General features: G+C 54.0%; 1 protein-coding gene across 2 annotated transcripts in view; it reads right to left on the reverse strand.

Annotated features, from left to right (window-relative positions):
* Window positions 1-15,941, reverse strand: part of SLC7A9 (solute carrier family 7 member 9) — an 824,809-nt gene that overhangs the window by 94,831 nt on the left and 714,037 nt on the right. For both annotated transcript variants that reach the window (XM_078669571.1, XM_078669572.1), the window contains exon 10: window positions 5,773-5,869. In XM_078669571.1, coding sequence (XP_078525697.1) covers window positions 5,773-5,869 — 97 coding nt within the window. The remainder of the gene's footprint in view (window positions 1-5,772; window positions 5,870-15,941) is intronic.

The raw sequence follows: 15,941 nt of genomic DNA on the forward strand, positions 1-15,941 counted from the left end.
CGATTTGGACCAATTTACGGCATAGCCCGAGTATTTCCCAAAGTTGGTGGGAACGGGGAACAGGCTGTTGATGGAGGATTGAGGGGACGACACGTAAATTAGGATGTCGTTGGCGTAGAGAGAGATCTTGTCAACAGTCTCTTCGCTCCACCGCAAGCCTCTGATTGAGGCATCCGTGCGAACCCAATGAGCCAAAGGCTCCAGGGTGAGGGCAAACAACAGGGGGGAAAGGGGACAGCCCTGTCTGGTGCCCCGATGGAGAGGAAATCTCCGGGACAGGAAATTATTGAGCCGGACTTGGCCAAAGAGGTCGGTGTATAAGAGGCGCACCCATCCGATAAAGTTGGGTCCGAAGCCAAAGCGATGGAGGACCTCAAACATGTAGGGCCACTCAATCGAGTCGAATGCCATCGCTGCATCAAGGGATAAAATAGCGGCATCCTGGGACAAGGTGGGCTGGCGGCTCAACACGCTTTGCACCCTACGGAGATTCAGCGACGTATTGCGGCCCGGGAGGAAACCGGACTGGTCGTCATGAATAAGGGAGGGGAGAACCAGAAGGAGTCGAGTCGCCAGTAGTTTAGCCAGGACTTTGGCCCCAGCGCTAATCAAAGAAATCGGTCAATAGGAGCTACATGCAGTAGGGGGCTTGTCAGGTTTGAGAATGACCGCTATAGAGGCCAGTCTTTGATCGAGAGGGAGCACTCCAAGTTCCAGGCTCTCCGTAAACATATTCAAAAGATGGGGAACAATGTCAAGGACCATTCCCTTCAGAAACTCGACTAGGACTCCGTCAGGGCCCATAGCTTTGCCGGAGTTCACAGCAAAGAGCGCCGTGGTGAGCTCGTCAGTTGAGAGGTCTGCTTCTAGGGCAAACCGGTCAGAGTCCGAGACGGTCGGGAGTCGCATCTCCTCCAACAGTTGTCTAGATTCGGCAGAAGAGTAGCCACTACCAGCGGTGTAGACAGTTTCCAGGTGGTCGGCGAACACCTCCGCAATGTCCTGGGGGTCCACCACCACAGAGCCATCAGGCCTAGCTATGGATGACACCCACCTAGACCCTTGGTCGCGACGCTCCAGCCATGCAAGCATCTTGCCTGCACTGTCTCCAAGTTCGTAGACCCGATGACGCGAGTGGAGCAAGCGCGCCTGTGCCTTCTCTTGGCTCAGCGCTTTGTAGATCAGTTGTTGGGCTTGGAGACTTTCAGCCGCGGAATCCGATGGTGCCGCGTTGTAGGACGCCTCAAGGCCGATGAGAGTGGTCTCCGCCTGCGTAATGTGCTCGGCGTGTTTACGCAGATGACTTGTCTTAAGGGCTAGTGCTTCACCTTTTACGACTGCCACGTAGGCCTCCCAAAGTGTGACTGCCGAGTCCACCGAGCCCCTGTTTTCCGCAAAGTAGAATTCGGTACGCTCCTGCAACGCCTCTCTAATGTCGGAAACCTGCAAGAGCCAGGGATTAATAACGATAGGTCCCCTCACCAACTGGCGGTTGTAAGTCAGGTCAACCATGAGCGGCGAATGGTCGGAAATACCACGAGGGAGACCTCTCGGGCGGACAAAGGAGCCTATATCTGCGACGGGGCAAAAGAAATAGTCAATTCTTGAAGTACTATGGTGTGCGTTAGAGTAGTATGTGAAGTATGGGGTGTCTGGGAAGTGAGTGCACCAAATGTCTTTCAAACCTAGAGCCTGAGTAAAGTCGGCCAAGTCCGAGCTCTGACGATGATAGTCCCTCTTAGGCCTATGGTCCAGATCGTCGCACATCGTGGCGTTAAAGTCTCCACCAATTATGAGTGTGCCCGGGGAGAGGCCCAACAGTTGAGCGCCCAGTTCTTTGAGGGAGTCTCGTACCAGGGTCGGCGGGAGGTATGCAGAGATGACATTCAAGGGGCGCCCCTCCCAGGAGGCCTCGACAATAGCAAACCGGCCCAGAGGGTCGGCCCAGCAGCGTGCGTAAGTGAGTGGGAGAGATTTCCTAACTAAAATTCCAGTACCTCGGGACCCAGGAGTAAACCCAGCATGGACCAAGAGTTTGTACCCCCCTCGCTGCAGCGACCGACAGGTATTACCGACCAAGTGGGTCTCCTGGAGAAGGACTATGTCAGGGGAGTGGCGCCTGAGGAACTGGAGGACCACACCTCTTTTTATTTTGTGACCAAGACCATTAACGTTCCATGTGAGGATGGTAAGGGACCTAGAGAGTAGTTGAGTCATGACTGCAAGATTGGGAGGGCGCGTATATTGGGCGCCCCAGGAAGAACCACCAGCGGCGGCGGGGCCATGGGGCTGCTCGAAGCACAGGGCATCTCAGGACACGTAGTGTCCAGAGACCAAGGAGCAGCCAGGCGGCAGGCCAGGCACCACGGGACCCTGGACGGACAGGAAGGCTAAACCAAAGACGACTCCGCTGGAAACAAGAGGATAAATGAGCAATAAGAAACTAACTGTAAAGACCCTGCTAAGGACAGAAATGAGCAATACGACAGCAACAAAACAACGCCAACCCCTCCCACCCCCCACCCTGCTTCCCTGCCCGCGGATTCAAAACTATCCACACCCCAACTAGGCAGAGTGCCTGTCGCCCTCCCACTCATAAACGGGGTACTAAGGGTCCGACAGGACCCCTTGCCCGACTGAAAGCATTATAAAGTTACTACACATTGCAAGTTTGTGCCATAAGACAAATAACATTCACACAATAGAAAGTTACTTGTTCGGCAGCTGGTGCAGCCCGATCTCGGACAAAGAAAACAGGTCCCAGAGATAGAGGTCAGCGCAAGGAAGAAAGTGGGCCGCCCCCTTCAGTCCCATCGATCAGGTGGCAGCCGCGTGGAGGAGACCTCCATGTTACGTGGCGGGGCCAGTCTCTACAAGGGGACGTCATTCCACTCTGTCGAGAGGGCCAGTGAAGAGGTCCTGACTCTCAGGCAAGCAGTCTTCTCGCAGGGTCGCATCCGGTGTAGGTCGGTCCCTCGGAAAGCCTCCCACTCTACTCCAACCCTCCAGCCAATCCCACACCTCCTCCGGCGAGAAGAAGAACCATGTTTTTCCATCCTTTCCGACCCCAAACTTCGCCGGGAAGAGCACGGAGTATTTAACGCCCTTTTCGCGCAGCGCCCGTTTTGACCTCCAGAAAGCTGCGACGCCTCACCTGCACCTTGACCGTGAAGTCCGGGAATATGGAAATGCGGGTATTTTCCAGGAGAAGAGGTGGACCCGATGTGGCAGTTTGTAATATGGTGTCGCGGTCTCTAAAGTTAAAGACCCTCGCAATGATGGGACGTGGGGGGGCCCCCGGTTTGGGTTTGCCACCATGGACCCTGTGCACCCTTTCAAAAGAATTCGAAAGCTGTTTTGGTTTGAGGTGCGTTGTGACCAGGGACTCCACAAAAAGGTCAGCCGAGGGCTCCTCCATTCGTTCCGGGACCCCCAAAATTTGGATGTTGTTCCGTCTCGCCCTCCCTGCATAATCGTCCAGCTGGTCACTCATCAGCTTCTGCTGTTTCTGAAGCTGGGCAACTTGTTGCTGAAGAGTTGGGGTATCGTCTATCAAAGCTGCCGTTTTGACCTCCACGTCCTTCACCTTCGTGTCTATTTTACGCAGGTCAGCACGCAGAAGAGTCACCTCAATGTTCACGGAGTCGATTCGAGTCTCCAAGGAGGAGCAGACCCCAGCGATGGCAGCCATCACGTCCTCAAGGGTAGTCGCCTTTGCACCCTGCGCGGGGGACGCAAGCTTCGGATCGTCCGGGGGAACAGGCTCCCTGTTGTCCCCCCTAGCGCCCCAGGAGTTCTTGTTAATCTGTCTCTGAGTCGGGGGCCTCGACCCCTTGCCGGACGCCATCTTGACTCACTAATAGGGGCCAGATAAGCCAGGCAGAGCGGCACCAAGGTGAAGAATGAAGGCCGGCACGTCCCCACGGCGTAGGAGCGGAACAGGGGCACCCCACACTGGAACCACGGAACCTCCCAGAACTGGACCCCTCACTTGGGTCAAGGGGCGGCGGGATCCAGGGGCTGCGTGCGAGGCGAGGCAGGTGGGGCCAAGGAGCAGGCGGGGTAAATGTGTAGGAATGCAGTCCCCACCCGCGTTGTGCGCAGCTGCGTGTACCTGGTCTCCGTGGTATAGCCGTGTGATCTCAAGGGAGGAGGGGCCCTCTGCGGTGCAGGTCGGGGGCGCCAAATTCGTGGGCAGTGGGGGGCGACACAGCCAGTAGTGCCCACCACCACGTCAAAGCAGGGTAGAGTGGCGGATCAGGATCGGCGTGTCCGGCAGTTGGGTGGCCAGAGCCCCCCCGGGCAGCAGGTCTCCAAAAACGACCACCTGTGGGTGCTCAGATCCAGGTGTAGTCTCACTCAGTAGGCCGAGAGCCAAGCCGGGGAAAGCAAGGACCCACAAGGGACCCCAGGGCACGCTTCCCGCGTTTTCTAGGGAGGCGCCTCCCATAGGGCAAGGTAGGGGGGAGTCACAGGCCCACAGGTGCAATGCGCCGTAAGAATAGGGGCACCAGAGTCGGGGCGTCGCCTGTGATGCTCCTCGGCAAGGAAAGAGGCCTCTATGCTCCCCCTCACGCAGGCCAAGAGGCAGATTTGCGGTGCAGTCCAAATGCCTGTCTCCCCGCAAGTGGAGGGAAGGCGGCGATAAGGCGATGCAGGCTCCGACACCGATGCGGGACCGGCTAGGTGTCCGTGGGCGAGTGGAGCACCGCAATCAGTAGGCCCAGAAGCCGGGGAGTCGCCTAGGTAGCTCCCCGGCACGGAAGGGGCCCTCACCGCTTCACTTCCCGCAGGTCGCAGGCAGCTCCGGCAGCCCTGCTGGGGGCCAGCCCCGCTCCGGTCGAAGAGCGATCAGGTCCGGTTGACGGCTTGGGGGCAGAACGCGTCCCGAGATCGGGACGGGAGCAGCCGCGTCTAGCAAAGGCCGTCTCAGAAGACCGGACGGGAATCCAACATGGCCGCCATCCTGCGGGCACCCGGGGAGTCCTCCTCTCCGGTCACCACCGTCCCCAGGGAGCCTCAAACGGGTCCAGCACCGCACCGCCTGAGGCGCAATCGATTCCTGTCTGGGCTCCCCTGAACAGCAGAGGAAACCCCGATGTGTATGCGGATTTTTGGGCGGATGATCGGGCAAGGATCGGGAGTCGCACTAGCAAGCGACCATTCCCGTCGGCTGTCGGCCACGCCCCCCAGAAAATGGGAGTTTCAATATGAAAAGATTGTACACATCTCCTTAAATTGTAACCTCAACAGACATTTTCTCATACGGGATGGGCAGGACCATTTGCTCCTAGAGGCATTTATTTGAATTTCAAAAGTTCTCTTCTGGTGGTCAACAAAAAAATGGTTGTTATTAATTTGAACGTTAATGTCTTGAAGGGGCATCATGATGCATTTCGTAACTTGAATTAACATATCAAAGTAACATGCAAAAGACAGCAGCTAAAAAACTGAGAAATGGAACTTCTGAAGAACACCCAGACTAACATAAAGAGGGACAGAGGACGACTTAAAAAAATGAATGTGTCTATCTGTAAAGAAACTGTGCTCATGTAAAGCGCTCTGATACCTGATCTCTTCAGGTCTAGTTCGCACTATATAAAACTCTAAAATAAAACAAAATACAAAAGAAATTACACAGAGCATACACTAACAGTTATTCGACTACACAGAGCACGTACTAAGAACAGTTATTAACATTCAGAAAATTTTCAAATCTGAGAATTCGTTTTACTCTAAAATGTTTCTTTTATTCAAGGGAGGTTAACTTACATAAAATATGAGTGCAGGAGCCGGAGTCAAGCGTTTCACACTGATGTAGGACAGGATCTTCAACATGTGGCCTTCACGGCCTGCTACATAAACAAGCCTAACCAAAAGAAGAGGTCATTTTTAATCAAAGCCATGCTGTGTCATTCATGCAGTATAAAGTCATGAAGAAAATATAAATCTTTAGAAAATGTTCACAGTATAATTTAATGATTATGAAGCTAAGGTACGTTTTCAAGATCCTGCTCCATTATCCTAAAGGTATAATGTATCATGACTGTAGGAAGCTGGCTCTTTATATAGTGTACTGCACTGTGCACAGAGACCAGTGAATACCCAATTGATTTACAAAGGCTAAAGTAGATAACACTAACGCTCTTTTGTGGTAGTGTTGGCGAGCAGTTAGGCTTATTAGAGGGTAGTGCTAAACATTTGTTAAACGCAATAAATGAGACACACGCTCAAAGAATAAATCAGAGACCAAATTAGAAAAATAATACTTATTTTTATATGTTTTAAGACTAAGAACTTAGCTCAAAGGTAAGTAATGTTTTTGCTAGTAATATTTACAGTTAAGTAAAATGTTCAAACCTGTGCACTTTTACGCACAATGCAATCCTATGAAAGGAAAAAGCAGAGATGAATACAGGTAGGTACAGTCAGTTTCAGGGTTTCACCTTCGGGATTCAGAGTTGTAGGGGGCCAAGGGCCCAAGTACTACCAGCAGTTCTTAGGACACCGCTCAGGTTCTTTCAGGAGCGGGGTGCTGGTGTGGTTGGTAGCTGGCGCACTACGGTGAAGGATGGGCCACCCAAAAACAGGCTGCACAGGGGGACTTGGGGACATGTCCGAGGACTCCCAAATGGTGGCTTAGGTCACAAGGGGTCTTGTAGCAAGGGGTCAGAGCTGGTTTGTTGGGACCCGGGCAGGAGGCTCAGGTGCAGATTGGTTAGATTGGCCAGGCTGGTGCGCAAAGATGCACCTCGCGGTCAGGGAGGAACAGCTGGCAGGAGTAAAATCAAGGCAGCTGGCTCACTCTCAAAGCGGGCCTCAGTGATGCTGACGTTCCTTGACGGCTGCTTGGTTCTGGTGCCATGAGAATCTAAACTGGACTCTTACTGTTGGTGTTTGGTGCAGGGCGTCCAGTACCCCGGCGGTTGGTGCTACATGACTCTGGTTGGTCCTGGTGGCTTCACACTCGGTGGGGAGACAGGTCTGACCTTTCAGAGTACAAGTACCCTCTTCTGGTTGTCTGCGGCGTCAGTCATGCTGGGGAGCTGCAAGGCGGGGGACCGGACTCTGCTTGTCGGTGCCTGTGGAGTGCATGGGAGTAGCTCCTCTACTCCAAGGGAGACTGTAGGTGATTTTCGAAGCGCTGGCATACTACCCAAGGTTTTGGTAGTTCTGCAGCTCGTAGGACGAGTCACTCTGTCATGGGTGCAGAGAGAGGGCTGAGGACAGGCAGGGTTTCACGCCAAAGTCTATAGATTTGCTGCAGTTCTCGTCAGACAGTGACTCTTCTTCGTCCTTCTTCACTTGATCAGTAAAATCTGAGTTCTTGGCTTCAGGGGTGCTGCCTAAATACTCAATTTAGGGGTGTTTAAGGCGAATGACCGGTAGTAGGCAATGAGCTACCAACCTTTAGGGTGTCTATACTCTCTATACAACCACTTCCTGTGGGAAGTGGGCATAACTCTGACCCTAGAATGCTAATTTCGTTCCTGACCCTAGAATGCTAATTCCGTCCGAAACAAGATGAAAGAATCTGAAAAGTGGGGTCCACATCAGCTGGCCTGCCCTGGGGGTGATGCTGGCTGAATGTGGGCACCCCTCATAATCTTATTAATTTTCCCACCTGTCTTGCCTCCAAAAGTGGGAGAAGGACAGGGGGTGGGCACCTCCATTATCTGGAGAGGCTGGGGTCGCATTACAAAGGTGGCAGGGTCTTTGAAGCTTCCCACCCTGGATTGCACATCCTGCGTAGAGAAGGTGTGAACACATCCGTTCTGAGCAGGCTTTGTTCCTGACTCCTAGAGCGAAGATTCTCATCTCAGGAGGTCAGAAACCTGTCTAGGGTGGCTGGCTGGTCGAGACCAGTCAGCCAACACACTAGTAGTCTGTAGGTTTTCTGGGAGCACCTCTAAGGTGCTCTCTGGGTGCATTTATTAATAAATCAATCACTGGCATCAGTGTAGGCTTATTAAGATTAGGTTTTTGTTACCAAACACCTTGCGGTACAGTGAAGCCATCATTTAGCTGGGTAACTCATAATCACAAATGTTCAGCCCATGTACTCATTATGGCTTTTCTGTGCACTTGTAGTTTCCAAGGTTTTGCTTAGACACAACAGGGACATATCCACTTAGGCAGATATGCTCACAATTGGGTATAGTGAACCTTGCCTTAGGGTTGTTAGGTCTGCAGTAGTGGTAACTTACCTATACCACATGCAGTGCTGTATTGGCTTGACGCACAGGGATGTGGGCCATGTCGACTATCTGCTTTTCTCTGCACCTAGACACACAGGCTGCAATGGCAGTTAACATGATCTTGGTGAGGGGTCCCTTAGGGTGGCACAGTTTGTGCAGCAGCCCTAAGGAATGCTCTTTAGTTCTATTGCCCTTCGTACCAGGGGTACCATTTACTAGGGCCTTACATGGAGCCTAAAGTGGTGCCAATTGTGGTACAATGGTACAATTTAGCAAAAGAACACTGGTGCTGAGGACCTGGTTAGCAGGAATCCAGCACACTTTTGGTCAAAGTTGCACCAGACACAAGGCAAAAAGTGGGCTGTAACCATATCAAAAAGGGGAACCTTCCTACAATGACGGGCGACTGAAGCAGTCCATAACACTAGTTATTTGCCACCACCTAACTAAGGATGTGAGCCATAGTACAGAGTAGGGAAGGGTGGTGATGAGACAGTTGACACAATTGGGAACTGAGCAACCAATGACAATGCTTCATTTGCAATCAATATGTACTGGAATAGGCCTGCGAGTGTGTTACTCTGAAGCTGACACTTCTTTTTCCCTGTGACTTAGTGACAAGCCTGTTAATGCCTTAAACTATCTTGGTGTGCAGGTCTTTTTCTCGTGTCCATAAAGCTCTGGGCTAAAGGTTTTGTTCAGCCCACAATCACCCATTTCTATTGTGAAATGTCATTTACAGTGCAGATCAGCTTTCCAGAAATATTAATTAGGGCAGTGGGCCAGTTCCCATTAGCCATTGCTTTCTTTGCAGTATCATTCACATTTTAGAGCCCACGGGATAGCTATTCAGTCTATGTACTGTCAGGTACCATGAATGATTACATTTTGCCACATTATGACCTAGTCGTCCTTGCTAATGGGTGGGCACTGAATGCAAAAGAATCAAAACACCTGAATGACCCTCCAAGGCGCCTTTCATGGTTGGAGGTGAGCCAGGGACCATAAGGCAATGATGCCAGTGACTGTACATGACAGCCACGTGCCTGTGGCGCTCTCCACTTCATTGTGCCACTTGGCCTGTACGGGCATCCTGAGCTGGGATTGCCAAACAGTGAAAATGTGTTGTGCACATGGCAAGTGGTGCCTTTTATAGATTGCTGATGCTGCAGAGTGTCCGAATGAATTGCTCCCTTCAGCAGGAGGGGGAACTTTTGTAGCTCTGCACTGCCCTGCTGGAATATGCTGCTTTATTTTCAGAAGCAAAAATTGGGAGACAAGTATCACGGTGCTTTGGGGGTGCACCTGCTGTTCGCTCCCCTTTTCCACTCTGTTCCCAAACGGTACTGGTAGGTGCACATGACATCACCTTTAAAACATTATTAGTAAACAGCATCTTTGGGGGACGTGGCCAAGCACCCAAGATGGCGGACGCGTTTTGATCTGGCTCCGCGACTGATCCTCTGATTATCCTGATCATCATCACGTCAAACCCTCTGCAACAATACTGTATGCACAGAGGCATTGTAAAGTATCCACTGGGTTCAGTGGAGCCCTCCCCGGGACTGTGGGTCCCCAAGCGGCTGAGATCTCAGGAGTACGGCCTTACCCGCGGCGATGCCTGGGACCCAGTCGGCGCCTTCCCCATATTACATCCTGCTCTATGAATGGTGAAACCGGTCAAATGCTCCCCCGTACCTGAGTGAGGCATCCTCTGGAGTGGAGACAGGAGTCCGCGCCCTGCCTGATTAATGGGGAGCCTGAGAGAAAGCGGGCGCCCCTCACCCAGGCTCATATCAGCGCCATGCGACAGCACTTTGTGGCCTGCGGAGGGCTGCCTCGCGTTGGGGGAACAGACCTGGAGTACATGCGGGAGGACGGTGGTCAAGCAGCCGGCTCGTGACCGGAATGGCCACCTCGCGGTCCCCTGCTGCTGAGTGGAGAGGCCATCCCGGAGAGCCTGCTGAGCCCAGAGACGACAACACCAGAGGATGTGAACCTGACAAACGCTTATGTGGCAATAGACTGTGGAGGGGCAGCACAGGCGTCGATCGGGCCCAGGCACCTTGGCGAGTGCGGTGGTGCGGGGCTGACTGCGGCAGTGCAGAAACAGCCTTCACCTATATTGAGAGGCATAAGACTAACTGGAGGGGAACGGCACGTGGGCCGTGTCGGGCTCAGGCTGTCCCCTCTCCTGTCACCAACTGCCATCACTGGACCAGGCATTTGGTGGAGGGAGGGCCAGTCGGGCCTAGGCCCCCTAAATAGACACATCGTTGGCAGCAGACAGCGGTACATCAAAGAAGGCCCGCATTTTGTCTTCAGAGTACCGACTGACTGGGCTTGTCAGCGCGGGGGTCACATCAGTCCCTCTCATTCTTGCAGTCCCTGGGGCTACCCGGGTTCCATCGAGACTGTGACCAACCCCCGATTTCCAGTCTCACTTTCCTCTCGCGGTTCCCCTGTGTGGAGGGTCTACTCCAGGCCCCTAACTGCAGGCCCTTGCGCTTACTTCCCCAGTTGCGCCTGTGTCACAGGCTTGCATAGTTGAGCACAGCCCCCCCCGGTGGCCCCAGAGTATAGGAGAGACTTTTACATGCTCCACGACACGGCCGAACTAAACGATTCATTGGTCGTGGCTCGAGGTTTGTTTGGGCACAGTGGCATCTGGACAATCCTCCCTCGCCCCCTTCATTGAACTCTGCTGCAATTTGTGATCCAAGGGGACATGGCAGCCTGTTCAGTTTCATCTGTTGTCCCTCAGTCCAACAGGGCCCCTTCACAAGGCAGCATCATTGGGCTAATGCAACGTGCCCCGGAATATTTATCTGTGCTCACGTGGAGTGCACACTGTTGGCAGCAACTAACTGCCTCCCTCACTTGGTCACAGAAATCAGGATCTACACGTAGCCCGTTGCCTATGCCTATGCCCCGTGCACAGCAGCTAGCCATGGGTCGTCTTCGCTCTGCTGCCCACCAGGGTATGCCGCCCCATGGTGCGAATGAAGGGTCATTCAGTGGTCTCTGGTTGGAGGGCTGCTGCTGACACGGACATCGCCGTACTACCTGGCTGCCTGACCACTTCGCCACTACTCGCGGCCCCCGCTCCGCGGGCACCGCTCGCTTGCTTCGGACCCTTGTTTTCCCTGTCCACCTGGGACCCTGAGGATTGAGTTGGAACGCCAGCCCCACACACGGACAGAGGCGGGACTACGAGGACCAGCCTGCCCAGCGGCGCTGATCGGCCTCAGCTGGTCCTCTTCCCGCCCCCTCCTGCTCAAAAGATCTTGCAGCGCGTGTATCGAGTGGGTGCCTTTGGTCTCTGGTTGGAGGGCTGCTGCTGACACGGACATCGCCGTACTACCTGGCTGCCTGACCACTTCGCCACTACTCGCGGCCCCTGCTCCGCGGGAGCCGCTCGCTTGCTTCGGACCCTTGTTTTCCCTGTCCACCTGGGACCCTGAGGACTGAGTTGGAACGCCAGCCCCACACACGGACAGAGGCGGGACTGCGAGGACCAGCCTGCCCAGCGGCGCTGATCGGCCGCAGCTGGTCCTCCTGCTCAAAAGATCTTGCAGCGCGTGTATCCAGTGGGTGCCTTTGGTCTCTGGTTGGAGGGCTGCTGCTGACACGGACATCGCCGTACTACCTGGCTGCCTGACCACTTCGCCACTACTCGCGGCCCCCGCTCCGCGGGAGCCGCTCGCTTGTTTCGGACCCTTGTTTTCCCTGTCCTCCTGGGACCCTGAGGACTGAGTTGGAACGCCAGCCCCACACACGGATAGAGGCGGGACTGCGAGGACCAGCCTGCCCAGCGGCGCTGATCGGCCGCAGCTGTTCCTCTTCCCGCCCCCTCTTGCTCAAAAGATCTTGCAGCGCGTGTATCCAGTGGGTGCCTTTGGTCTCTGGTTGGAGGGCTGCTGCTGACACGGACATCGCCGTACTACCTGGCTGCCTGACCACTTCGCCACTACTCGCGGCCCCCACTCCGCGGGTGCCGCTCGCTTGCTTCGGACCCTTGTTTTCCCTGTCCACCTGGGACCCTGAGGACTGAATTGGAACGCCAGCCCCACACACGGACAGAGGCGGGACTGCGAGGACCAGCCTGCCCAGCGGCGCTGATCGGCCGCAGCTGGTCCTCTTCCTGCCCCCTCCTGCTCAAAAGATCTTGCAGCGCTTGTATCCAGTGGGTGCCTTTGGTCTCTGGTTGGAGGGCTGCTGCTGACACGGACATCGCCGTACTACCTGGCTGCCTGACCACTTCGCCACTACTCGCGGCCCCCGCTCCGCGGGAGCCGCTCGCTTGCTTCGGACCCTTGTTTTCCCTGTCCACCTGGGACCCTGAGGACTGAGTTGGAACGCCAGCCCCACACACGGACAGAGGCGGGACTGCGAGGACCAGCCTGCCCAGCGACGCTGATCGGCCGCAACTGGTCCTCTTCCCGCCCCCTCCTGCTCAAAAGATCTTGCAGTGCGTGTATCCAGTGGGTGCCTTTGGTCTCTGGTTGGAGGGCTGCTGCTGACACGGACATCGCCGTACTACCTGGCTGCCTGACCACTTCGCCACTACTCGCGGCCCCCACTCCGCGGGAGCCGCTCGCTTGCTTCGGACCCTTGTTTTCCCTGTCCACCTGGGACCCTGAGGACTGAGTTGGAACGCCAGCCCCACACACGGACAGAGGCGGGACTGCAAGGACCAGCCTGCCCAGCGGCGCTGATCGGCCGCAACTGGTCCTCTTCCCGCCCCCTCCTGCTCAAAAGATCTTGCAGCGCGTGTATCCAGTGGGTGCCTTTGGTCTCTGGTTGGAGGGCTTCTGCTGACACGGACATCGCCGTACTACCTGGCTGCCTGACCACTTCGCCACTACTCGCGGCCCCCGCTCCGCGGGAGCCGCTCGCTTGCTTCGGACCCTTGTTTTCCCTGTCCACCTGGGACCCTGAGGACTGAGTTGGAACGCCAGCCCCACACACGGACAGAGGCGGGACTGCGAGGACCAGCCTACCCAGCGGCGCTGATCGGCCGAAACTGGTCCTCTTCCCGCCCCCTCCTGCTCAAAAGATCTTGCAGCGTGTGTATCCAGTGGGTGCCTTTGGTCTCTGGTTGGAGGGCTGCTGCTGACACGGACATCGCCGTACTACCTGGCTGCCTGACCACTTCGCCACTACTCGCGGCCCCCGCTCCGTGGGAGCCGCTCGCTTGCTTCGGACCCTTGTTTTCCCTGTCCACCTGGGACCCTGAGGACTGAGTTGGAACACCAGCCCCACACACGGACAGAGGCGGGACTGCGAGGACCAGCCTGCCCAGCGGCGCTGATCGGCCGCAGCTGGTCCTCTTCCCGCCCCCTCCTGTGTCTCCTCCCTTAAAAGGAGTGACCGTAACGCGCACGCGGGACGTGCGCGGGACTCAGCACGGGGCTAAGCCCGGGCCCGTTGTAGCTGCTAGAGCCCATGTAAGGCCGGGCTGGGCCACCCGTCTAACCTTTGAACTCAGATTGGACCCACACGTAGGTGCACTTTTAATATTATTCCATCACGTACTTGTCTGTAACTAGGAACATTATTGTTGTAGAGACTTTTGTGGCCAGTATTTATTTTTGACAACCATGTGCACAAGAGGGTCTAGAAGCAAAACGGCAGCGGGGGGCCCACTACAAACCGGCACTTTGGATAATTTCCTTTTAAGGGCTAACTCTTTCATAGACCAAGAAATCACCTCGCTGGGACGGAGAGTATCTCAAGACCCCGGTGGCTCCTGCCCAAAACTTGACTATAGCTACAGACTGCCCTAGTAATGCCCCCACTAATGAAGCTACCTCTAGTGTGAACGCAGAAGCCTCGGGCGCTTTAGATAGGATTAGCGTTAGGGATGATGAGGTAACCATTTCACTCCTACCTAGGATTGCTGAACTTTTTAAACTCAACCTCACCCCTATTGAGGCAAGACTAGCTCGTATTGAAAAAAGATAGCTGACCTGTGTGATGCCCCAAAAACAGTAAATTCCAGGGGGATTAACAAAGCAGGGGGAACCAACCCAAGTACTAACCCAAAAAAACCCAATGCTCCTGTCATTAAAAAGCCATCAACAATTGTGACTAACCCCAAATCTAAGCCTGACTCCTCTTCTGTGAAGTCAACTGCACCCAAAACGAAAACCTGTGCTACCCCTTTGAGAGAGGGGCCCATTCCTCCCAGGGATCATTTGGTGCTATCAAATAAGAACAATAATGACGGTGGGCCACATAGGAGACGACCGGTGAACCTGCCTCCTCAGGCAAGCCCTTATGTGATGGTCATGACGGGGGTCCCAGAACTGGGTGAGGCTGAGGAGGAAGCTAATTGGTCTCTAAAAAATAAAGTCCAACATTGGCTAAATATAAACCGGCCCCTACCTCCGAATCTAACTAGTAAGATCTTGACAGTGCGTAGGGTAGCATGGGTGGGTCATGAAAGGAAAACGGTTCAGGGCGACTGTATATTGGTCAACTTTGCGGACCCCCATACGGCTGATTACATATGTACCTGGAACATCCAGGACAGATATGAAGGGATCACAACACGACGCCTTTCCTTTTTTTATCCCCCCAGGAGTGGACTATCGCATGATTGGAACAACGACAGAAACTGGCATACTGTAGGGCGTCCTGCCAGGAATGGAAATTGGGGTACTTGGGGCTTACAGGGTTTCAGAGAACAAGCACATAGGGGTAATTGGGATGGCCTCCCGACCGCTAATAGATACAGTTGCCTAGAGATGGTGGATTGAAAGCCAAACTCTAGTAACCTATCAGTGGCGGGGAGGATGAACAGTGAAGCCGTAAGGGGGGGTTCAAGCAGGCATTGTAAGCTCATCATACCTAAGTTGAGCGAGAAACATCACCCCCTTTCTAATAAGAGGAGTTCTAGTCCGTGTAACCAGAAAAACTTCCAGCCTACGCCCAATCTGGGCGAAACAGCGGCAAATGGGCCGACTAACTCTCTTAATTCAGATCTCTGTGATAAGGGTTTTATTTCCATTCTCCTGGAATTTGGCAGGTTTAGCTAATAAATTTGATTCCCCTGACTGGGGGGCATTCATAGACTCAAAGGATGTTTGCCTCTTTCAGGAGACATGGGCAAGAGAGGACCATCAGCGTGCAGGTTTTGATACATTCTCAATCTGGGCGAATTGGAGGGGGAAGGGACGCCCGTCTGGTGACCTCCTTATCTGGGTGGCTTCCCACCTGGGCTGTAAAGCTAGGGCTTTACCAACTAACTCCCTAGACGTTCAATGCGTACTCTTGGAATGGTCTGGCGTAACAAAATTGGCATTGATAAATGTCTACTCAAGACCAGTAGGTATAACAAAAGTTTCTAGTACCGTTGAGGAACTAGCGCTGTTCTTGAGCACTTTCCCTCAGGGTATCCCATATGTGGTTGGGGGAGATTTCAATTGCCAATTTGAGCCCCTTCCATTATTCCTAGAAGGTACAACCAATGAGGAAGATGAACATTGGTGAATCCCGAAATTGGCTGGCCCACCAGTGAAGTCCTGGTCGCCTTTAGCAACGCAAATTACTTGTTTGACCCTAGTAAATTCTCTAAGGGCCTGCAATGGCCGGGTAAATGGTGACATTCCACCAAAACCGACCTTTAATAAAATGGGGCATAATTCTAGATTAGACTACATATTTGTGGAAATGTCTGAAAGGGGCAGAATTGTGGACTTTAATGTAATTCCCCGAATCGACAGAGATCACAATGCG

The sequence above is a fragment of the Lissotriton helveticus genome, chromosome 12, assembly GCF_964261635.1.
Source record: "Lissotriton helveticus chromosome 12, aLisHel1.1, whole genome shotgun sequence".
NCBI lineage: Eukaryota > Metazoa > Chordata > Amphibia > Caudata > Salamandridae > Lissotriton > Lissotriton helveticus.